The 25,406-nt window shown below is 48.0% G+C and overlaps 1 protein-coding gene across 1 annotated transcript in view; it reads left to right on the forward strand.

Moving 5' to 3' along the window:
- TOX2 (TOX high mobility group box family member 2) overlaps positions 1–25,406 on the forward strand; it is a 147,119-nt gene that overhangs the window by 69,544 nt on the left and 52,169 nt on the right. Inside the window, exon 3 of the mRNA XM_057383019.1 lies at positions 16,587–16,832. Coding sequence (XP_057239002.1) covers positions 16,587–16,832 — 246 coding nt within the window. The remainder of the gene's footprint in view (positions 1–16,586; positions 16,833–25,406) is intronic.

A 25,406-nucleotide genomic window follows, 5' to 3' on the forward strand; every position in this document is an offset into this window, starting at 1 on the left:
TTGCTCAGAGCCAGGTGCTCACCCTGAGCTCTCCTCACCCCGAGGCCGGGCAGAGCAGGGGCTGTGCTGGCTGGGAAGAGAACGCCACCAGGCCCTCATGGTGCTGCTCCTTTGGGGAAGGCTCAGATCTCTCTGTCTCAGGTGACACACTGGGCCAGGTTTGGTGTGGAAAGCTCTCATGGTCACAGCCATGGTGGGAACCAAAAATCGGAGGCAGTAAGTAAAAAGTAAGTGCAGAAGATGCAAAAATTTTAAGTAATTTCAGAATTCAGAACTAATTTTTTCCTCTTCTCAGCCCTAGTGAACAGTCAGTCTTGGATCAAGGGTCAGGTCCTGGATCTGGTGCATGTGACRAAAGGTGTTCAGCAAATTAACTCARCTGAAGCCAAGATAAACCTTCATGATCTGATCATCAAGCATCAGACTGCATGATTCTAGCCTGGCCTCAGAAAGGGATGAATTCTGTCATGTGAAACTGGCATTTGCTTCAAAGGGAAAGCTCTCATAGCAAGGAGAGCAGAGGCAGGCAGCAAGTGACAGGAGGAGAGCGGTGACACAGGGCCCAGCTGAAGGATGGGGGTCACAGCAGCCCCACATCTCCCAGGTTTGGTCCCTGCGCTCCCTGTGCCAAATGAGTGTGCCTGAGATCACCCAAAAAATCAGTGACAAGGGTATGAGCTAGAGTCAGATTTAATATTGAACCACAAAGCACAACAGATTCGTTGGCAAGATTCACTCTGTTTACAAAGGACAGCTAAGGCACAATGAGGGAAAGTGAGCAACAGCAAAACCAAACAAAATCCAGGCAATCAAAACTCAGAAAGAGCTGAGCCCAGGTGGTGTTTGCAAGGCCAAGGCCTAACAAACATTTCTCAGATCACACTGTAGCCTGGAAAAGGGGCAGGGGGAATGCACCACCACACTCCCATCCCCAGTTTCGTGATTCTGCCAAGGGTCTCACCCATCACTGATACCACTTCCATGAGCAGCAGCCTCGGAGCCAGCCTGAACTAAATTTATCTCAAACAACAAATTCATCAGCTGCCATCAAAAGTGCCAGGTCTGATGCTGTCTAACCCAGGTCTGTRCATCTGTGTACGCTGTAAAGGGCAAAATATGACTTGGCTTTTATTACTTTAATTAAAACATGARTGAAGAGTGTGAGATTCATATTAAATTGTATTTTCYTGGCTGCTGTGGGAAGGAGCTAACTGATCTGATTACCATGAAGATTACAAACTATCAAAGTGAAAAAGAGCTTTTTGCAAGTATTTCATATTAAACTTCAAACATAACACTTTAAGAATAATTATAGTTGTATTACTGGAAAATGATTCATGAATTCTGAATAAATATAAGACCCTTAAAGGGAAATGTTCCAAGACCACAGTTTTCATTCCAATCTGATGAAATTTAGTATCATTTTGCAGCTGTAGARTAGAATGAAAAAAAATATGTACATAGACTGTATTGAATATATGTCAGACTAAACTAATGAGATTTTTTACATCAACTCTGAGCACGAACGCAGACAAATGGAATAGCCATCCTCATTTTCTATTACAGAAAGCATGGAAAGAGAAGGCAGAAAGGATCTTACTGCTCACAAGTCTTTATTCCACACTTGATTGTTAAATAATATATTTTAAGTTCTCATATCTCGTCTGCAGAATGTTTGAACTGACACTAATGGGTATATGAGAGAAAAGACTGAGCTCTAAAAAAAAAATGTGGGGAAGGGCAAGGATTGGGAATTTTATTAGTATTCCCAGTGGGCTGTAATAAAGATACTTTTCACACAATACAGTGAATGTTTACAGCAGACAGTTTAGTTTCCTTCCAACAATTATGAGAGAAATTGAATCTCAGGAAATGTTAGTTTTCGCTAAAATTAGACATAACAATAAAGATACCCCTGAAAGTTTATTAAGGAGGGGGAAGAAAAAAAAAAGAAAAGCCATCAGTCTCTGGAAGACAATTTAGCGAATTTATTTTAAGAATTCCAGATGACTTCCAAACAAAACCACACACCTACGTGGCRCTGAGGGCTCGGGCTCCCCATGGGAGCTGCTTTTCTCTCAAGGAGGTTTTTTTTTTTCCCAGGCTTGATGAATTCCTAGTTCAATTTGGGAGCAAATACCCAAAAAGTGCTTGTTTCCAGCCTGGAGCTGGCTAGAGGAGGATGCCCATCACCTCTGGGAGTAGATGGGGCACCAGGTAGCAGCAGGGCATGTTCTGTGTGCAGGTCAGGGCTCTGTGAGCCTGGGAACCCACACCACTATCGAGAGCAAGTTACTGGGCACTTGGATGGAGCTTCAGGAATGAATCACACAGAGATGCTGGAGATCCAAAAAAAAAAAAAAGAGAGAGAGAAAAAAAAAAAGGAAAGCTGCTCTGTGAAGTGCAGAAAACTCTGGAGTGCTCTGAGCAGCTCATGTGATGGTGTTTAATTTTTGAAGCACTCTGAGCAGAACATACAGTGAAATTCTGCTTGTCCTGATTTCCAGACTTCTGCATCAAGGAGTGCTGTGATATCCCCRTTAGAGACACCTGCTTTCCTCTCCTTTTGTCCATGCAATCTTTGGTTTTTGACTTCTTCCTTGCTCTGTTTCAGTCTGGGAAGAGATTCCTGTTATTTGAGATCAAGAARAGGGATGGGAGGAGAAGTGGTGAAAGCTGGTGCAGCTTAGCTCACACACAGACTTCTCCAATGATCTCCCTCAAGAGGATCTGTCCCATTTTGATTGTATTTGGGGTCAGACTGGACTGATGGGTTTTTGGTAACTCCAGGTGGGACTCGAGGTGCCCAGTTTGGTACTAGAACTGGCAATAGAAGCACTTGGCTCTGAGTCATCACAGGTTTATGGAAATAACTGGGCCTTGTGTGGGCTTGGATTTGACAGATAGCAGCTGCAGCCCTGGAGTACACTGGGAAAACGTGAATTTTCACCATGGGGTTGAAGTTTTGGCTTTCTAATGTGCAGCCCTGTTGTGCTCAGAGCCTCCCCCTCCTCTCCATCAGCATCTCCGGCTCATTTTGACTCTTCCTCTTCTGCCCATTTTTCTTGGAACAATTCAGGTTCTACCTGGTGTGTCTAAACCAATGCAAACAACAGAAAAACTTCTCCAGCTGCTCAGTGGATGGAGGGTTTCAGCTGCTTTGGCCTCTGGAGAGCTGGGACTCGGTTTCTCTTCTCTCCTCATGCTTTGTGTGTTGGTTTGGCCTGGTGGTTGTGTGATGAACGTTGTCCTGGTGTTGATGTGAGCCCTCTTGCACCTTAAGTCCTCTGCAAAGCCATTCCCTGTGCCCACAAATGTTGTCCACAGTCTTTAGAGCTGCCAGACCCAGTGCTGGAGTTCATCCCTGACACAGGCTCCTGGCTGTGAGCAGCAGATTGATGTCCTGGCTGTCCTTCTAGATGGACAGTTGTCATCACTTTAGGGGAACACTCCTATTTTCATGGTTAATGTGTGGTTTTCTTTTCTGCCTTYCTCCTGAAAGGATGGTTCTTACTGCTCATTTTGTCCAGGTTGTTTCATGCTTCTGAAGGCATTTGATGAATGTCTGATTTAGGACATGGATGAGCCTCTCACAGCCATGTGTGTGTTCCTGCCTTTTTTTAGGTGCCATATATAAGCCTGGTTTTATTAAAGAAAAAAAAAAAAAAGTTGTTAAAATTGTTAAAGATAAAATCTGTTTGTTTCCCAAAATTCACATATTGGAGGCTTAAGGCTGAGATTTTCACGCCTACACCGGGGGTTTGGATCCTTGGCCATGCACCATGTTCCAGTTCTCACAGTTCTGTCACGAGTCTCTTGGTGCTTCCTGCTTTCCCTAACAGCCCCAGCACCTTTGTGCTCCTGTGACATGACAGCTTCTGCTTCAGATAAGTGAGGAAAAGAACAAAATTCTTGGAGCTGCGATGGCGGAGGAAGAGTCGTAATTGTGGCAATCAGTAAATGTGAAGGAGGTGGAGAGAGATCCTGTGTGATTATCATGGAATGTTTTGGGTTGGAAGGGACCCTAAAGCTCATTMACCTCCAAGACCCCAGCCATGGGCTCCTTCCACTGTCCCAGGKTGCTCCAAACCCTGTCCAGCCTGGCCTTGGACACTGCCMGGGGTGGGGCAGCCACCTGGACATCCCATGGACTGGATTCAGGGGACATGGTCAGTCAGAGGTTGGGCTTGGTGACCTTGGAGGTCTTTTCCAACCTCAGTGATAATTCTGTGATTCTGGGACTGGCACGTTGCGGAGCTCTGCAWATTTAGGATCTGCAAGGAGTGAGAAATCCCAATCCCATGGGTGACCTGTCACTGACCTCCCTTGGCCAACCAACCCTGTCACTGACCCTGGAATTGGGTTGATCTCTTTCCATCCCACCTCAGGGTTAGCTTTGGCAGATCTGACTCAGAGGTACCTGGCTTTGGCACTTTTTCCTCGTGCTGGACCCAGATTCAGGGGCTGAAGGTCTTTGGGATAACATAGGAAGCTGATTTATCACCTTGTACTTTCAGTTTATTTCCTTTCCCTGTTTTGGCAGCTTCCTGGCAGCCTGAAGTGTTTGGCAGTGGATGGCTGGGTGAAGAATTTCAAGCTGCTCTTGGGGCAGAGCAGAGAAGGGAGGGAAAAAAGTGCTATTTCACAAAGCATTGATATATTCTTACTTTTAATAAAATAAATATAAAATAGAGGTAAGCAGCACCTCAGCTGCTGAGGCGACAGGCGCTTAAGAAGCACTGAATAAATACATAAAACATATTTGCTGAAGGCATTTGTTGTTGGAAGTTTAAACATTAAACATGCCTTCTTCTCTGATACCATAATAAAGCAGGGATGTTCAAAGAGCCATTAGTGGTGCTCTGACTACAGCTTTACATCTCCACTCATGTACCAAAGAACCTGCATCACATCAGCAATGCCTCAGTGAGTTTTGCCCCCAGAAGGGAAAGTAAAGGAGGGATTTCAGGGATTTTAAGGGCTTTTTTTGTGGTGCTTTTCCTTTTTCTTACTGATTGACGTGGATGTTTTGGTATTGTTCCCTTGCACAGTGCTGGGGCAGGTCCAGGGGAGGCAGCAGCTCTGCCTTTGTCCCACTGTCCCCAGGCTCAGCAAGTGCTGGCTCGGGGCCTGATGAGACAAATAAACAGGTTTGTGTGTTTAGGTTTTTAAATTACAGGCTAAGGAGGAGCACAGATACTCAATCCATTAAGAAATAACTAGGTGGGTGATTCAGTACCGTTTGTGTAAATGGCACTAACTCTGCTCTGCCCGCACAATTTATTAATACTTCACAGGAGGGGAAAAAAAAATTATTTTAATCTCATAATGGATGATGAGCTGTGAAATTGCTTCTGCAGCAGCTGGGCACCCTGGGGGAGGTGCTAGATTGCACCACATTATGCAAGCCATCCCCACGTCCCTGCCTTCCTCGTGCTAATCACACGCATCAAATCTGGGTGATGGGTGATGGGGAGGGGGGCACTGCTTCTGCTGGGGTTTATTGCTTTTTGATTTTTTAGTATCCTATAGTACAGTTTTCCTGTCAATTAGCTTTGGGGTCCCAAGCCTGGCTTGGGAACTGYGAGGGTTCAGATTCCAGCGGGTTTGTGGTGATGCTTTGTGCTTCAAAGGTGCTGGCAACAGGAAATAACAAGAAATTTAGCACAAGTATTGATTCTGACCCAGTTGGTGATGATTTAATCTGGCTGAAACCCACACTTTGAAGGAAAGGGTACTAAGAACTGTTACTTCCCTTTGCTCTCCCTTATGGGATTGGGGCATGAGCAGGAGCAATGCTCCAAATGCTGGCGAGTTTCCATTTCCATAGCATTTTTAGTTTCCTCTAAAAGCAGAGCCTTGGGTTAAGTCCTCTGGTTCTATGTAGAAAGATGGTACAAACCAGRGGTAGTGTGGGGCATTTAGGAAAAAGTTATGATTGTCCCTTCAGCTCCAGCATGGGATTCTTGGTGTTGGCTTCCCAGGCTCTCGGTTGTGTCTTTGGTGCCTTGCCCACGCCACTCCTGGTGTGTCCTGGGTGATGAGGGCTTCTTTGGAAAGTTTCTCTTTGCTGATGAGAGGATAAAAAAAAACCAAAGAGGGTACATTTGGGACCAAAAAGTCTGGATTGAAGATGTTGCTGTTGTGGCTTTGCTGGGAGGGTCTTGCTGCAGACCACAACACCCTGGAGCAGAGGATGGCTGTGACAGCCACGTGCCATGAGTAGGACATGTCTTTTGAGATGAAACTCTGAAAAACATGGTGCAAACAAACCATCCACGCAAAGTGTGGCACAAAGGCTTTGTTTGATCCTTAACTCCACTCCCTCAGTTTGAAGCATGAGGAAAATACTGGCAGACAAAATCTGAAAGGGAATGAGTGTGGTACTCTGTATTTTCCTTTCTGCTCCAGTCCTTCTGGCTCAGCTGAAGCCAGGTTGAATTAATTTCTTAGAGTGCTTTTGSCTAATTCTTCCTTGTCTCTACCTGGTTTTGGGCTGCTTTCCCTCCTGACCTGCTTGCAGTGCATTATTCACCATTGTGTAACACCCCTGGGCTCAATGCACCCCCCAAATCCAGCCAGCCCAACAATGGACTGCTGTGAGTGCACTGAGCTCGTTATGCAAGTCCAGTATGCCCTGAGACAAAAAAGGCAATTATGTAAAACTTGTGCTCAGATAATTCCCCAAAATGCATCATGTTCTTGAGTAGAATATGATATCCCTTGTATTCACTTCCAGGCGAGATCCTAGGAAAGAAAAGAAATGGATTTATATTTGTCCGGCCTAGTCAGTCTAATTTTAGATCCCATTGGCTGCTGGCTCACTGGATGTTCAGTGCCTCTAATACATTTTAAAACCAGGCAAAAATCATTATAAACAATTTTAAGGAGGCTGATGGTGAGGCAGATGACAGAGGCTGCTCTTTGCCAACGTGGAGCAGAGCTTGCACATCCCCTGGCTTTCCCTGGAGCACTGCCACGATTGCCCTGAGAGGCTGGGGGAGAACATTCCCGAAAACACCTGGTGAAAGGAAACAGTTCCCTTATCAGCGTGGGGAGGTGAAGAAGAAATAGGTGAGGTGAGCCACTGCTGTGGGTCACCCASRAGCAGCTGTKCATCACATGTGCCCCACAGCCCTRGCCCTGCATGAGGAGATCCAACAAWGGGTTTTCAGRAGCCMTGGSTGCTGCTGATGTTTGTGTAAACCAATGWTGAATTCTGAAAATGCTGYCAGCAGGAACTGAGCCTTAATAACCCATCTGGACAGGGCTTGGAGCAGCCTGGGATAGTGGAAGGTGTCCCTGCCYRTGGCAGGGGGTAGARCTGRGTGAGCTTTGAGGTCCCTCCCAACCCAAACCATTCTGGGRTTCCACGATCTGCTTATTTGGGAGCTGAAGGTCTTTTTTAGAGGAACAGGGTGCTGCCATACAGAGGGGGTCCTGGTGGCATGAGGATTTGGTTTTGGAGGGACATTTATCCCAGCAGGCTCTCGTGGAGCTCCCCCTGGGACCTGTGGGGCTCTGGCAGGGTCCTGCCCTACCCTCTCCTGCTGCTGCCTTGCCATGAAAGCAAGAAAAGCTGAGATATCCGATCRCATTTTTCTTCCTCTTTATTCCTGGGGGTATCTACTTCCAAAACTCATTTTTGTCTGGTCCACCAGGGAATTTGAGGTCTGTCTGTCTCTCTTTCCTCAGGAGGRTAAACACAGCATTCCTAATCCTTTCTGTACCGCTGCCTGCTGCACTGCTGCCCCTTCCATGAATATCTGCCTTTATGGAAACCGTAACCTTTGCTTGAACCGGAGATTTTCCTGAGCAAGAGCCCTTTGGGATCTGAGTGGGCTTTCCTGGATACATTTTTAATAAACACAATAATTTGACTGCAAACCCATTACCTATCCCCTGTTTGTTCTACGGGATAGTCATTTCCATGCCTGCAAAAGCCACTAACTCACAGGGCAATCAAAGGGGGAATGACAACCAGGATAAAATTGGTCTGTGTTGTGATAAACCAGTCCATCTTCACGTCGTGCACTGGAGCTTTATGTATTGCCTATAAATAATGGCCTCAAAAAGATATTAAATCTTTAGAAAAAAATCAAGCCTAATTGTAACTATATTTTTGTTTTCCATTTTGGTTTATGTACAGTATATGACTTCTGCAGAGACATTTTTATTCCAGGAAAATGACAGGCCAACAAGAAGCCATAATTGCACTGATTTTTAGAAGTGCCTGCATTACTACGGATCTGATGTACTGCAAGACATGAATCAGAAAAATTCTATTAAAAAATCTCTTGAATGGCTGACACAGGAGTATTATCCACGATGATTAATTTGACTTGGTCATTATGAACACAGACAAGTCTGACAAAATTGCATTTCATTCCCCACTGAATTCATAAAATCACTATACACATAATAAGAAGTTATAGTTCTCTGCTATCCACTATTCTTGACAGGATTCCACTTCTGGATAAGATACTGATTAAAAAAAAAAATACATATATATATATAGAGGGAGAGAGAGAGTTAGGAGCCTTTTTAAAAGCCTACAATAAGGCTGATTTCTTCTGCTAAAAATTGTTCATTGAATTCCATTATTTTTAGCTTTTTTTTTTTTTTTTTTTTTTTTAGTGAAATGGTGATGCAGGTCAACAGCAGCTTGGACAATATCCAACCTGACTGTGAGCTTGTGGTGCCAGGGGAGGGGATGCAGCAGATTGCCCAGGCTGAGACTCAGAGCTCTTGCATCCTTCGGATGATTATAAATAGTTGGTACCTTATTCTTCATTTCCTGTCTTCAACAGACAGGTTGAGGCCAAATGGTTCCAAGAATTTTGTTTCTGGCTTTGGTTGCACAGAAAACATCCCCCAAAATGTGGAATTAGGTTCATGCCTCCCAAAAAAAAAAAGTTTATTTTGGCATGATCTGAGATTTTCTGTTCCCTGTGGATATCACTCCCTCCAAGCCCCACCCTGCTGAGTGCCAAAGCACCTGAGAAGTGCCCAGAGTGGGAGAAATGGAGAGAAACAGAGTGTGGAGGTGTGGGATTGATCTTTTGGACAACCAGCATTTGTTTGGGGTTTTTAACTGCAATAACCTCTGCTCTGGAGGCAGGCTGGGAGATCTGAGGGTGTTCACCTGGAGAAGAGAAGGATACAGGGAGACCTTAAATCCCTTTCCAGGGTCTAGAGGGGCTCCAGGAGAGCGKGAGAGTGACTGGGGACACGGGATGGAGGGACAGGACACAGGGAATGGSKTCMCACTGCCAGAGGGCAGGGATKKATGGGATGTTGGGAAGGAATTGTTCCCTGGGAGGGTGGGGAGGCCCTGGCACAGGGTGCCCAGAGAAGCTGTGGCTGCCCCTGGATCCCTGGCAGTGCCCAAGGCMAGGCTGGACATTGGGGCTGGGAGCAGCCTGGGACAGTGGAAGGTGTCTCTGTCASGGGGTTTGGAATAAGATGATCTTTGAAGTCTCTTCCATCCCAATCCATTGTGTTTCTGTGATTTTAAACCCTACAAATCTGGATATGGAAGAGGGGCAGACATAGAGGCAGGAAGAGACCCCTTTCCCACAGGTTGACTGCTGCCCTGCTGAGCTCCCAGCCTCATGCTGAACATTGTGCAGACACTTCCAGGGCACATTTCTGTTCATGCAAGAACTCATTTTTCCCTTTTCAACAGCATTTCCCTACTTAAAAAAAAAAACCAAAAAAACAACCTGAGCATGTGAAAATTAATGTAGCAGGGGCTGGGAACACTTCAAAGACAATTTGTGGATTGTATGTGACTGACTGTTAATAAATACTTCTTTCCAGTATTTATCCACCTCTCCTCCACATAATTCATTGGCCCTGCTATTCACACAGATCTCCGTGTGCAGGGATGAGGCAAATCAATTTCCATTCCTAAGACCCAGAGCTGCTGACACAGAAAATCAGCGCTGCTTCACTCCTTGGCACCGGGCTTTGGAAATCACAGGTGTGAGCAGGAACCCTCTGCCATCCCTGCCTGGAGAAGGGGTGATAAAAGAGGCAACCTCCCATGGCCACCCCACACCCCATTTCCCTTCCTGGCCTGAGCATTTCTCTGGAGTTGGCAATGGCCAAGTGACTTCCACCTTCTCCTGCCACCTCAAGTGACGTTTCTGTCCCTGTAGCTTCAGTGCTTTGAGATGAGCAGAAAACCCCTCGGATTCATGTGCTGCAGGAACACATCAAAATCCCCTTCTTGCAAATAGGAGTGTGCCTGTGTGAGTAATGGGTGTTGTGGGAGAGGAGTTTGGAGGTTTCTGAGAAAATAGGGACAGCTGGTCTTCAGGAAGCTTCAATTTTACCTTTTTCGTTGCATTTGGAYGAGGGTGTTCTCTCAACCTGGCATTCCCTGCATCTGGTGTGACCAGTGGCATGTGGRGAATGTGGCAGTGTGACAAAGCCATCCACGTGCTGCTCTGCCTGCACCTGACACATCATCCAGCTTCAGAAAAACCCCCAAACCATCCACCAGGCTGGSTGTCTGCAGCTCCTTCCCTGTGGGATGCTGGTGGGAGGGTGCTCTCCCTGAGAGACACCACCCTCAGCCCTGGGATGGGGTCCTGCTGGGGTTGGGTTGGGATTGGGGCATTGCCATCCCTGCTCATGGGATGGTGTGGGCACCCCGCAACCTTCGTGTGCTCCGTGTGCTCAAGGGTTCAACCCTACCAGGAGCTCAAGCTGTAGCTCCTCTCAGCCCCACAAATATTAGCCTTTTCCTCACTCTGCAGACTTGCCAGGCTGGGTTGGGTTTCTTTAGACCCAAAGTGTCAGGAGGGTCACTGAGATTTTGCATTAGCTTCAGGAAAAACCCAGTCAGRTGAGGGATGGCACAGGGTCCGTGGTGGTTTGTGTCAGCAGGATGGATTGYAGCAGCCTCTGTATTTCCTTGTAGCTTCCCAAGAACAAATGTTCTCTCTCAGGCTCATATTTACTGCTGAATGCTTTTTGACAGGGCAAATATTTACCTGCAATAATACTGCAAATCTTTATCCTTCTCGCTACGAACAATATTTCTCTGAATCAATGCTTGGCTGCRGCTCCTGGATCCTCACGGATAATCACACAGAACATGACTCAGTGGAGAATTGGGGTCACTGGACATTTGCCACGCTGTGAGGAGGAGAATGGTTTGGCAGGTCCTCGGTCAAGTCATGTCCTCTGTGATTAATACCAGCATGCAGCGCAGGGATGGGGCTGCCTGGCTGGGGAGGATTTTGTGAAGGAGGACAGTGCTTTCCTCCACTTCCAGGAGGGGAGAGGCAGGAGGAAGCCAGAGGAATCATTGATATACACTTTCAGCACCTCTCTGTCCCTCCTGAGTCACCTGCAGGTGAATTTGTAGTGTTTTTAGAACATGGCTCAGCCATGGCTTTGGCTGAGTCACAGCTGGTCCCTAAGAGCTGTGTGACATTAACACACCTGCATGTCACACAGTGCTGGGAATGCCCCCTCAGGCTCGGGGAGGTTCTCTTATGGGGTGGATAATGGGAGCTTGCCAGGGCCAGGCTTTATTTGCAGTCCAGGAGTAGGGAAAGGTGAAGTAGCAGCAGCATCAAGGGTTGTTCTGTGTCCCGTGGCAGAGGGTGAGCAGGGTCAGTGTGCCCATCAGGCCATCTTGAAGTGCAGGTGGTCCTGGACCTGGCCTGGGTGTCACCTTGCAGGGACCCAGAGCCTTTCTGTCCCCACATCACCTCCCCTCTGCTCCTGTCTGACTCCTCATGCTGACCCAGGATGGAAATGGTCCTTGGACCCCTCATCAAACTTGGATTCCAAGATGGAAAAGTTGTTCTAAAATATGCTTTTGCTGCTGTTGGAGGGTGGTTTTACCTGCTGCAGTGCCATCCTGTGCCCTCACTGTGCAAACATGGGGTATAACTGTTTGGGAGGTGGGGAGGCCCTGGCACAGGGTGCCCAAAGAAGCTGGGGCTGTCCCTGGATCCCTGGCAGTGCCCAAGACCAGGTTGGACAGGCCTTGGAGCAGCCTGGTCTGGTGAAATTTGTCCCTGCACACAGCGAGAGGGTTAGAATGAGATGATCCTTAAAGTCTCTTCCAACCCAGGCTGTTTGATGATTCTGTGATAACCCTGGGGCCGTGCTCAAGGCAGTTCAATCCCATACAATCYCTACAGCAGGTTCACAGGGATACCTGGGGCGCTGAGGGCAATGGGGGCACTCAGAGAAGGGTCTCTGTCCCCTCTGTGACAGAGCCTGGCTCCATCCTGTGTCTCCATCCCACTACAGGCAGGGTTTCCCCGCTCCGAGCAGCACCCGCCATCTGCCCGGCAGYGCCAGCCACGAGAGGGTTTGCAAGAAGAGGCTCGTTGTTTCAGCTGATTTCAGTGTTTTAATTTGAAGAGGAATAATGTGTAATCACAACAACTGTCATCTGTTTGACAGTGGAAAATCCTGGATCTTTTTTTGTGCGCTGCAAATGGGCAGCCGTTCAGCAGCCACGAGCCGCTCAGCGCTCGGAGCCCTGGCGGGATGAATGGCTTCAGACCAGCCCACTAATCTAATTTGTAATGTATCCTTAGAACGTATAATTGGCTGTTTAATTTAATTCAAATTAACATAAGAATGGGAAATATAATCTGCCACGGAGCCCGCATGGTGGTGGAGAGGAGCGTCGGGTGGTGCTGCAGAGGGGTTGAGGGGCCAGCTCTGTGTGCTGAGACCGCTCCTTGTGAGGACAGAAGTGCCACCGTGGACTTGTCAACAGGCAATGTGTGTGACAATAAATCACCCCTTTTCCCAGCTTTCTGAGTGTCTGTGTGCCTCATCCCCCTTCCTTATCTTTCTGGCCATCTATTTAAAACACACATAGAGCGAGGGCGGCTGGCTCGGGGAGCTCGGCAGCGACAGGGTGCGAGAGCTGCCAGGCGCCGAGTCTGATTATGTTGATTGGATATTGTCTAATCTGATTTTGATTGTGTACAGCTTTGATTGTAATTTTGATACGTCTGCAAAATGCTGTAGCTGTTCGGAAAGCTTTGTGATTTAAACAGGTCTTTTTTTCTTTTCTCTTTTTTTTTTCCCCACCCTGCGTTGAATAGAACAGAGGCAGAAACGTGCCCGGGGCTTTGGCACTCTGTACAAAACCACCTCAAAGCCCTTGGGTGAGCTGCTCTGCAGCAACACAGGGGACTCGTAGTTTTGAAGAGAGCTTTAGGAAACTTYGAGTGGGTTTTACATAATTTAGTTAAGTACAGCAAAGCCACTTGCTTATRTACCTGATACCAAAATAAACCAGTTGGAGGAACAAGTTTGCTGCGCCATGATTTATTTAAATCCCTTTCTGTAAAAGCCTGGAGTGAAATCCTCTTAAATAACTGGGAAAGAATCAGTGTACCTCAAGGAGTGCAGCCCAAATGGAAACCCAGCTACGAGATGTATTAAATGGGATCTCTGTGTCTGCCTTGCGTACATCCCCTCAGCCCACTGCCTTCGCTGGCTGATAACAATGTCAGACACAAGTGACTGGGAAAAGAGCTGGGCTTGAATGTCCCCTGAACTGTAAGAGCTGTGCAGAGCTGGCATGGCCCAGGCTCTGTCCTGTGTTTCTGTCATGCCCCTGTTCCTCTACAGCCAGTGGGAATGTCGGGCAAATGCAAAGGTTTGGGTCAGGAGTGCAGAGCCTGCTCTTGAATCACAGAATCATGAAATAATTTGGGTGGGAAGGGACCTTGAAGATCATCCCATCCCACCCCTGCCATGGCAGGAACACCTTCCACTGTCCCAGGCTGCTCCAAGCCCATCCAGCCTGGCCTTGGGCACTGCCAGGGATCCAGGGGCAGCCACAGCTTCTCTGGGCACCCTGTGCCAGGGCCTCCCCACCCTCACAGGGAACAATTCCTTCCCAATATCCCATCCATCCCTGCCCTCTGGCACTGGGAAGCCATTCCCTGTGTCCTGTCCTTCCATCCCTTATCCCCACTCCCTCTCCAGCTCTCCTGGAGCTCCATTAGACCCTGGAATGGACTCTAAGGTCCCCCCAGAGCCTTCTTTTCTCCCTGAACACTCCCAGATCTCCCAGCCACCTCCAGAGCAGAGGAGTCCCAGCCCTTGAAGCATCTCCATGGCCTCCTCTGGACTCACTGCAACAGTTCTATGTCCTTCTCTGCAGGTGGGGTGTCCTGAGAGCGGGGAGAGAGGCACGATCCCCTTGCTGCCCCACTGCCCACACTGTGGGGTGAGCCCAGCTCATGGCAGGGGTGTCTGGGCTGCCAGGACACAGGGCTGGGTTGTGTCCATCCTTTCCTCCACCAGAATCCCCAAGTCTCCTCTCCCAGGGCTGCTCTCTGTGCTCACCTCTCCCAGTCTGTACCCCTGCCTGGATCGCCCTGGCACAGGAGCAGCATCTTCACCTTGGCCTTGTTGAACCTCATCAGGTTCCTGTGGCCCCATGTCTCCAGTCTGTCCTGGATGGCACCCTGCCCTTCTGTTGTGTCAGCTCCTCTTTTCTTTGTCTTTCTGTTTTACTGCAGTGGGGTGAGCTAAGGTGAGAGGTGAGGGCTCAGCTTAGCAGAGGGTGAGTCTCTTCCAGCCCCAGTTTTGGGGTGAGGCAGGAGTGACCCCATGCTTTGCTACTGCACAGAGCCGTGGTCCTCCCTGGCAGTGCCCTTTCACAGATCCCTCCTCACTCCCTGCTGCCTCTCCCGCTGATTTCTGCTCTCCAGTTAAACACAGGCTTCATTTCATTTTATTAAGGACTTTCTCCCCACAGTCTGCGGTGATGAAGAGCACGAATCCGGGGGTGAGCTCTGGGACAATGGATTATTAAAGCCTACAGTGCTTAACTGGTTTTTTAACATCTGGGGTTTTGCTCTTAAATCAAGTATTAAGTCCAAATCCAACCATGAAACGAGGTGATCTGGGAAATTTAGCTTTAGCATGTGTATAATACTATGGCTAATCAGAATTTCATATGCTGTAATAATATGTGAAACAGTAAATGTTTAGAATAAGCCTCCTCTGCCAGAGACTCATTATATTCTGCATTGGTGATTAATAATTTTGGATAGATTCACACATTGTGAAGAAAAAATGGTTTTGTCTGAAGTGAAAATGATTGCACAGGTGCAATAACATTTTTTATATAAATGGGAATGCTTACAAGTAAACAAGCCATGAGAAAACGTGGGGGAGCAGACAGAGCACCAACATCTCTGTGTTTGTGTCACCTCCAGGGAGCTTTGGTCAGAGGGGAGGGGAGACTTTTCCAGGTGAAATTTGGGAGAGGATACAAGGGAGGACAAATCTCCATGTGGGGTGGTCATGCAGGCTTTCCTGAAAGGATTTTTTAAAAGTTATGGCTGTGTTTCCGCATTTCCCCCTGGTTGCAGCTGCTGTGCTGGGGGTTTTGAGGATTCAGCGGGAGTTGGGACCAGAGGAAATGGCTTTAAACTGTCAGAAGGCAGGGTTAGATGGGATATGAGGGGAAAATGTTTTACTGTGAGGGTGGGGAGGCCCTGGCACAAGGTGCCCAGAGAAGCTGTGGCTGCCCCTGGATCCCTGGCAGTGTCCAAGGCCAGGGTGGACACTGTTCCAGGGTTTGGAACAACCTGGGACAGTGGAAGGTGTCCCTGCCATGGGACTGGATGGGCTTTAAGGTTCCTTGCAATCCAAACTGCTCCATAGTTCCATGAATTTTGATCCCAAGTAATTGTTATTTCCAGAGCTCAAATCCTCTCAAAAAAAAAATACCATCTATAGGTTGGGAGCTGAGCTTGGTGTCCAGGGAGAGGCTTTSACTTTGGAAGGCCGCAGCTGGGTGGGAAGCAGTTGTGGTTCCGTGGCTGTGGTCTGGGTATGGAGGTTTCTGCTGAGGTTTTGGGGAGTAAAAGGTGAGTAGGGATCACCTCCTGGTGAGTTAAAGGCATGGGAGAGGGGAGCAAGGGGGTGTTTTGAATGGATCCAAGGTGTGTGAGGAGCCCTGATGGACAGTGCAGCGCTGCCACCCTCACACTCTGCTCCCACCTCAACCTGGTGTGCAGGACTGGAGATGCCTTTTTATTAGAACTAATGCCTTAGGATTTTTAGTTTCTGTATTTTCATGTATCTGTATTCTTGCACTTCTCTAGTACAGCGCTAAAACTCCTGTTCTCCCTTCTTTAGACAAAACAATTCCTCTCTGAGCCTGAATCCAAGGACACCTCGCTGCCTCAGAGCCCTAAAATATGGAAACAACAGAGAATTGGGGGCAGCAAGTTTGGGGTGGTTGACATCATCACCTGAAAGTGTCATTGGAGAATTGGGGCCTGATGTGTTAATAAAACAGAACTTATAAAAAGTGAAGATCTCATGACTCAGGGTCCATTTTGGGTGCAGCCTTAGGAGGAGGCTTTGTCTGCCCTCAGTGTACCAGTAGGCCTGGATTAAATTTGTCTGCTTTTATTCTCTTAACTTTCTCTGGCCTCTGTTTCAGGTGAGCCTTATTTTAGGCATCACAACAAACCCATCTCCACTGGAATCTGCATTTCTTACAAAAATAATCATTTTTCTTTGCTGAAGCAACAAGGCAGTCRCAAAATGTCTCTTTCACATTGCAGACGTACAACAGCCAGAGTGAGAACAACGAGGACTACGAGATCCCTCCCATAACRCCTCCCAACCTCCCCGACCCGTCCCTCCTGCACCTGGTGGACCATGAGGCCGGCTACCACTCRCTGTGCCACAGCCTCCCTCCGAACAGCCTGATCCCAGCCTACCCCTACCAGAACATGGACCTGCCAGCCATCATGGTGTCCAACATGCTGAGCCAGGAYGGCCACCTGCTCTCCAGCCAGCTGCCCACGGTCAGTGCCTTTCCCCCTTCTCTCCATTCTGTTGAAGTCGCTCTGTGTGTCCAGTTAGGAGGAGCTGGGTGGAGAAGGGTGCTGGTGATGGGATGTTTGGGCTGGGATAGCTGGTGCTGCCCGCCATGCCCGGGGWGTGTTGGCAGAGAGTGCTCATGGTGGTGGTTTCATGCTTGGTTTGGTGTCCTCCTGAGCCCCATTAAGCTGTCAGAGGCAAGGGAAGGGTGTTTTCCTCAGACAGATTGGGCCTCTCAGTTTAGGAAGGATGTTGAGATGCTTGAGCACATCCAGAGGAGAGCAACAGGGCTGGTGAAGGGCTTGGAACACAAACCCTGTGAGGAACGGCTGAGGGAGCTGGGGATGTTCAGCCTGGAGAAAAGGAGACTCAGGGGTGACCTCATTGCTCTCTACAACTGCCTGAAATGTGGCTGTGGGCAGGTGGGGTTGGGCTCTTTCTCCAGGCAGCAGCTGCAGAACAAGAAGACGCAGCCTTTTCAAGGGAAATATACGTTGGATATCAGAAAAGAGGTTTTATGGAAAGAGTGATAAAGTGCTGGAATGGTCTGCCTGGGGACGGGGTAGAGTCACCATCCCTGGGTGTGTTTAACAAAGATTGGATGTGGCACTCGGTGCCGTGGTTTAGTTGAGGTGTTGGGGCATGGTTGGACGATCTTGAAGGTCTCTTCCAACCCTGGTGATTCTGGGATTCTGTGACTCCTCTATCCTTCCCGAAATGCACGAGCTCCATCCCCATGGCAAGGTGACCAGCCAAGGCCCCCCATTCCCTGTGTCCTTCCCKTTGTCCCTGTCACCCCTGTCCCAGTGCCAGCGTGGCCCCGGTGGCACCAGCGGGGATGGTCCTGGAGGGAAAGCTGTCCTATTGATTTCAGGGGGAACAGGATCCCTCCCTGCACTCACAAACTCAAATTGCCTCCCAGCTCAYGCCTGGGAAGGGGATACCTCGCGAGGTTTCAAATGTCTCGTCTGCAGGGATAAACAAGGCAGGGATAATGAAGTAAAGTGAAGCTCTGGGAAGAAACTCCAGGGATAATTATTATGATTCTCCTGCATCAGCAGCGCCAAGGAAGGGTTGTGACTTGATTTTGACAGTGATATTGAATTAATGCTGTTGCTGGTTAATACCGTTTTCCTCTTTAGCAGGTTCAGCCCTGTGGTTGGTTTTTGACATTGTTTCTCTCTGAGATCATTGATTTTGAATGGCACTGGTATCAAACAGAGTTAATTTCACTTAAAGAGTGTGTCTGGGAGCCTGGCCCTGCCTGGCTGGGGAACGCTGGGTGTTGATTGCTTGGCTAGATAAGGGTCTGAAAGGTAGAGATATTTAAATATTTAAATGGCATATTATCTCTTAGTCTAGGAAAACCCCAAGGCTTTCTGAAGTCCTGATGAGTCTCTGAGTTTCATTGTTAGTATGTTTAAGAGAAATATCGTGTTCTGCCCATCAATATTGAACAGAGGCATATTTCTATGGAATTAAATATTACTTAGGGCTCTGTGTTACCTTTTAGGTTCTTAGGTGATTAAAACATTCATTTCTGAGACAAAAAGAGTCAATTTCAGATGAAATATTTTTTCCTGGTTTAATTTAAAGCGCAGCCCCTTTGCCTGACCCCTATTTTCATAACACGATAATTTTATCCCATGTTGATTGTCTCATTTTTGAGAGGTGATATTGCACTGATAAATCACTTTCTAAAATACCTAAAGGAAAAAAAAGAAGAGGGGGATTTATTAAGCAGCTTCTCTGCGTCTGAAATAATTTATTTTGGAGTAGTCCTTGGGAAATGTTCTCTTTCTTACTTTATGGCACTGTTTTACAAATGCAGGGCGGTGATGATAAATCAGGGCAGAGCCACAGAAGATAAGAGGGGGACTTAGTGGGCTGTAAACACAGAATAGAGAGATTAAGATTTGTTTGCCCCTTACCACGAAAATAAAAGAAGTCCAGTGAACCCTGAATTTCCCAGCGGAGAGCGAATTGGAACTGTTCAGCTTTGGAAACCCTCAGAGCTGTAAACCATCTTCAGAGGTCCTGGCAGCAAAGGGATCACCTGTAGTGCAGTTTTAGGTCTGAATTAAATCCTGCTTTACCCTCCCATCACAGCCCTTTTTCCCCTGGAAAGGAACACCTTCTGTCCCTTCTGGTGGGGAATGGAGTCTCCCCTTGCTCTAGCAGCAGCCCACGATGGCAGTGATGGTCCCAGAGCACACCTGGAACTCCTGCCAGTGCTCAGGCCAGCAGCACATGAGGGCACAGAAAAATCCTGGAGAGAAAGCAGATTTAAACTCATATGGGTGAGACCTAAAAACACCTTCCAGTACCTCCAAGGGCTCCAGGAGAGCTGGAGAGGGACTGGGGACAAGGGATGGAGGGACAGGACACAGGGAATGGCTTCCCASTGCCAGAGGGCAGGGATGGATGGGATATTGGGAGGGAATTGTTCCCTGKGAGGGTGGKGAGGCCCTGGCACAGGGTGCCCAGAGAAGCTGTGGCTGCCCCTGGATCCCTGGCAGTGCCCAAGGCCAATCTGGACGGGGCTGGGAGCAGCCTGGGACAGTGGAAGGTGTCCCTGCCATGGCAGGGGACTGGATGAAATCATCTTTAAGGTCCCTTCCAACCCAACCCGTCCTGGGGCTTGTTTGCCAACATTCACAGAGAGAGAGGGTTTATTTCCCCCCAGAGGTGATGGGAGGCCATTCTGGGAGTGAGCCCTGCCTGCACAGAGCAGGGAGGAGGTGGCTGAGCCTGCAGAGGGTTTGGTTTTGTTCCAGGACCAACATTTCTCATGCAAATGCTGGAGCTGGAGCCTCTCTCCTCCCCGCTGCTCTTTGCTGCAGCTCACACAGGTTTTTGCATGCACAGCTGTTTCCTGCCTTGGTTGCCATGTCTGTGGGTTTGCATACAGTGACAAACAACAGGCAGCTTGAGGTCAAATGTTTAGACATTGGTCAGACTTTTGCYCTGAAAATGTAAATTGAGCCTTGGGATTTTGTTAAATCAAAAAGAAAATAAAATGAACAAATCTCTAACTGATAAGACATRAGGCAGGACTCACTGAGAGCCATGGGATTGGGATTTTTTCTGGAGAGCTCAGAAGTGAATAAAGACTATCCGGGTGCAGTTTGCTGTCCCCTCTGTGTGTCTCCTGTCCTGGGATRTCCTGACGTTACCCTCAGGTTGCACCAAACCTCCCAGTGCCTCTCCATGGGATGGGCTGCTGCTCCCACTGTGCAGGTGAGCAGTTCCGAGGGTGTTTAATCAGCACAGCAATTCCTGTGGCAGGGTGGGAGCTGGGGGTGAAGGTGGATGTGCCGTGTGCCAGTCCCTGCACCCAGCTCCAGCTCACCCACGGGCTGTCAGATGGAGACCATGATGGGGAACCCCAAATCCAGCATCAGATCTGTTCCCTCATCCCTTCAGCACCATCATCTTGAGCACCCTCCACACTGTCATTCTGTACACTTGCATCTGCCTGTGGACCAGCTCCACATTCCTCTTTCCTGGTTCTTTTGATGATTTATTGGGTTTACCTAAAGCAGAGGCTGGACAGAATTGAGAGAATCCACAGCAGTTCTGTTATTGCAGGGCCTTCAGGGTCATTCAGGGCAGTCCCAGCCCAGCCAGGGGCTGCACCCACAATGGACAATGGCTCACGGCTTTTTCACCCTTTCTCACTTTTGTCCATTTGCACATCGGGGCTGAATCCTCCAATTGCAGCTGCAGCCAATGCAGTCAAAAACTCCAACTTGGCTCCCCCAATTCTCTSTTGTTTCCATCTCTTGGGGCCTGGCACAGGGAGGTGCCCTTGAGTTTGGGGCTGCAGAGGAATTGTTTTGTGTAAAAATGGGAGAGCAGGAGCTCAGCACTGTCTGGGGAGTCTGGAGTTAAACACTGAASAATCACAGGGGTACAGAGACATGGAAATAGAGAAGTTGAAATCCTAAAGCATCACTTCACTGCTGTTTCTGTCACTGTATTTYCCTTTTTTTCCCCACCCATGAGTTTTTAGAAGTTAAAGGAGTTTTCAATCCCTGAATGGGGTGCAGTGAGCTGCAGAGGAGGGATGGATGGACAAGAGTAGGCAGAGATRGCACAGAATGTGCTGTTTGAGAACTGCTGGAAAGGGCTGGGGGAAGGCTGGGGAGGAGGCAGGGCTGGCTCGTTTGGGGAAAGTTTGATATTTTTTGTGTTGGTGACAAGAAACAAACAGAAAATTCTGGCTACAGTGGAGGTTTTTTTTTTTCCTCTACTGATCTCTCTTTCCCTATGGGAAAAAAGGAAGGAAAGAGGAGGAATGGCAGGGGGGAAAGAAAATAGGAGAGATGTGACTGTCACTGAGAAATGGGAGTAATTAGGGAAAAGTAATCAAAGASGCAAAAAATATGCTTTCCTTGGGAAGAGAATAACTTTGCTCACTGTGAATATCCCAGCAGTGTTAAAGCAGCTGAGCCTTCCAGGGATCCCCAGGGAGTCCTGCTGGGCTGGGATCACCCTGGGGCTGGGATTTGGGGCTGTGGGGAAAGCAGGGGAGGGGACAGAGCTGTGCTGTGGATCCATGGTGAGGTGGGTGCTGGCTGGGTTAAGGAGCTGCTGGGAATAMATGAGATTTCCAAGTGGATTTGGCAGAACCTTTTTGACAGAAACAAAGGGCGATCAAGGTCAGAGCCCAGGAATCTCCAACACAGCACAAACATATTTCCATAAATGYTGGAGAGCAGCCAGGAGGGTTGGGGGTGCCTCTGCCCATCAGGTGGGTCAGTGCTGGGCTGAGGAGCCCCTGACTGTGGGGACAGCACTGCCCAGAGCCCACCAGCCCTGCTCCAGGACCCCAAAACTGTGCACCCCCAGGATACACGTTCCCAAAATCAACCACCCTGCTCCCTCCTGCTCTGCTGCRGCCAGGGAATGCGGCACAGCCGTGTATTTCTGCATTTGGGAAGATATTTTGGGTGCTCTCAGGAGCCATCACAGGCTTTGCAGGTGTACAGGGTTGGTTGGACAGACAGACACCGCTCCCTGTGTCTGCATCTTCCTGTTGTTTCTCACGATGAGAGATCTTTGTGACTCCTTCAAAGCCACTGACATTTCCTCCAGCCTGCTGGGATGGCTTCTTTCTGCTCACAGTTAGCTGGTGCAAGGGCAAAAAGCTTTGGTCACAGCCTGGAAGGCCTTAAYTTCAGTTTGTTCAGCAGAACAAGATTACTTGGAAAATATTTAAATAATATTTAAAATCCTCAGTGGCAAAAAGGACATTTGTAGTGTAAAAGATAAAAAATTGCCAGGGCACTATGGAACCTGTTTAGGTAGAGGCGAGAGAGTAAAACAGTAAATGAGGGTGAATTGTAGTAGCAAGGTGAGTGCCACCCTGAAATTCCTGGAGWTTTTTGTTGGCTTTGAATTGCTGTTTCCCAGGTGATAGGGCTTTGGTGTGGAACAGAGAGGAAACCAGTAAAATAACCTGCTRTAACCCAGCTGTGCCCCACATGAGAAATGGAAAGGAAAAGAAGCCCCTTCCCAGAGCTGGGATGTGCTTGGGATGCTGCAGAGCTCCAAGGATGAGCCTCTGGTCCTCATCAGACCCCGAGTGAGGTTGTCCTGCAGGCAGCTTGCAACACCAGAACCCAGACTGCTCCAAAACCCATCCAGCCTGGAGTAACCTGGGGCGTTTCTTACCACCCTCATTATAAWAAACTTMTTTATGTCCATTAAGTATTGTCACAAAAGCCAAGTAAGCTGTGCCTGTCTTTCCTCCAGGCCATTGGAAATCCCTGCAGGCAGAGCAGTTTACAAGTTGTGGGCAAATACTTCCAATGCATCAAGATTTCAATAATTTTGAATCACTGTGCAAATACTTCCAATGCATCAATGTTTCAATAATTTTAGATCCTTGCCTGTTAAAATAAGTTATTTAAAACAATCCATACCCCAGTGCATTGTACAGGCAGCAGTGCCCTTCAAAGCAAGTTCATGCTCTTCAGAAGAGACTTCATAAATAAATAAACAAAATTTTTGTTTGTCGGGTCACCAACAGCAAAAACTTCCCTGAGTTCCCCTTTAGTTTCAGTCCTAAATAAGTTTTCACTGGCAATTTGGTGGTGTGTGTTTTAAGGTTTTGACTAATTCAGCTTTCTGCTTATTAATGGTTCAGTATTTAAAAACTAAACTCGCAAACATGAGGTGGAAAATAGTAATAACCCAACCCTACATGAAGGGCTCTTTGTATTAAGCAGAGCCGTGTTTGCAATTCCCTGCTAGTGTTTTTCTCAGAGGCAATAAATGAAAGAAATATGTCTTTTTAAATTTTATAAAACTCAGAAAAATGGTTTTAAACAGCTTTTCTTCACCTCCTATAATTATTTATTTTCAAACAGTCCTTCAGGGTAATGTTCCGTTTTCTTATTTCACACTCCTTTTTCTCATAAATGAACCATCACTTCAATAAATCATTATGAAAACAGAGACTAACACAAACCCTGAAAGGTTGAAAGATTTATGTAACACATTTATGTTTTCCATTTTCTCATTCTGGTACTCCACTGCTAAAGCTAAGCTAATAAAAGCTGCTATTAATATTTCTTGTTGCCTGGCAACCACAGAGAGGGAGTAATAGCTTTAGCTAGAAAAATAGATGACCGATAAGGAAAAATTCAATTCTTTTATTATCTCAAGGGAAAATGGGCTTTTACTGGAACATTATGATGTACGAGTGTGAAGTTGAATACAAAGGGTATTTTTTCAGTTGTTTTTCTATYTTTAATGAACATTATTTTACCTTCACAAACTCGTTTAAGGCGTTTGCCCCACCTACTTGCGAGCTTAATTTAGCAACACCCACCCACACACGCTTCTGCCTTTAAGTATCCRTTGCATTTTCCCTCGGAAGCCCCTTCCCTCCGTGCCTCCCTCCGAGCTGGAGGGCTTGGGCGTAAAATTTCCCTCCAGGTCGGAACCTGGGAGACAAGRTTCCCAATCAAAGAGCGAATTGTTCTCGTGTGTGTTCCAAACTCGCTTTCTCAGAGGAAGGGGCTGTGTGGAGAGGAGATCTCTGGAGTTTCAGCTCTCGTGGCTGTGCTGTCTGTGCTCAGGGGGTGCCAATGCAGAGCTGCTGCCTGGGGACAGAAATGTGGATGGAGAACACGGGGATGCTCTGAGGGCTGSAGCCYYTCTGCTCTGGAGYCAGGCTGGGAGAGCTGGGAGTGTTCACCTGGAGAGGTGAGGGCTCTGAGGAGAACTTAGAGCCCCTCCCAGTGCCTGAAGAGCAAAAAGAAATCTGGGGACAGACTTTTTAGCAGGGCTTGTTGTGATAGGACAAAGAGTGATGGTTTTAAACTGAAAGAGAGTTGGTTTAAATTAGATATAAGAAAGATGTTTTTTACAGTGAGGGTGGGGAGGCCCTGGCACAGGGTGCCCAGAGAAGCTGTGGCTKCCCCTGGATCCCTGGCAGTGCCCAAGGCCAGGCTGGACAGGGTTTGGATCAACCTGGGATAGTGGAATGTTGACCTTTACAGATCCATTCCAACCCAAACAATTATACAATTCCATGAATAGAGGCCTTCTTCTGTGGGAGAGGTCCTTCTTGAGCTTCCCAGTCATCCTGAACACCTCTRCAAGCTCCCTGAGGAGCAGCAGCCCCTCTTTCCACATGGCTGAGGCAGCTTCTGCGTGGTCCCTCGCCAAGGGCTGCTGGCAGAGAATTGGGGTGATGGGGRTCCCTCTCAGGAGCCGACTCTGTGAGTGCTCAGAGAACAGCAGAGCTCATGAGGACTGGGCTGTGTGCGAGAGCAGTGAACCTGAGGAACCAGGGTGGTCGTGTGGCCAGTCTTTGGGGTCACCCATGGGTATCCCATTCCTGAGATAAGGATAACTAGGGTGTCATGATACACTTCTCACACAAAGGAACTGTTGTGACAGCTGAGAAGCAAAGCAGGTGCGGGCTTTAGTTGGTAGTGATAGAATTTCTCCCTGAAAAAGAGAAAGGAGGAAGACAAGGTGTCACTTGAACTGGCAGAGGGTGACTGTCACCTGCCAGGGTGGGAATATCACATGAGAATCTGCCTTTTTCCCTGAAATCCTCTCAGAGCCACCTCCCTGCAGGAGAGCGGCTCCTTGGCAGGAGATGGCTTCCACCCCAAACCCTTCCAGGAGTCAACATCCCCGAGCAAGAGGCTGCAGGAGAGCATTCAGATGTGCCCTCACCCCCAGAACCACATGGTACTGAGCTGGAAGGGTCCTGCACAGTGATGAGTGTGTGTGTGTGAGTCTGGCTGCAGAATGGTCTCTGCTGCCTGGGCCTTTTGATCTTCGGCTGCAAACTGGGTCCTTATCTCCTCCTATCCATCACTTGGCCAGCAGATCCCATCCCAAGGTGCTGCAACTGCTGCTCTCAATGAGCCAGCATCTCTATATCACTGTGTGCATTCTGCCTTTGAGTTATTCCATAGAAATTCATCTTCTTTCCCTTTCCTTTCCTTTCCTTTCCTTTCCTTTCCTTTCCTTTCCTTTCCTTTCCTTTCCTTTCCTTTCCTTTCCTTTCCTTTCCTTTCCTTTCCTTT

Source organism: Malurus melanocephalus, unplaced genomic scaffold (genome assembly GCF_030028575.1).
Source record: "Malurus melanocephalus ecotype Western Australia unplaced genomic scaffold, MMel_1.1 scaffold_602, whole genome shotgun sequence".
In the NCBI taxonomy this organism is placed as follows: Eukaryota; Metazoa; Chordata; class Aves; order Passeriformes; family Maluridae; genus Malurus; species Malurus melanocephalus.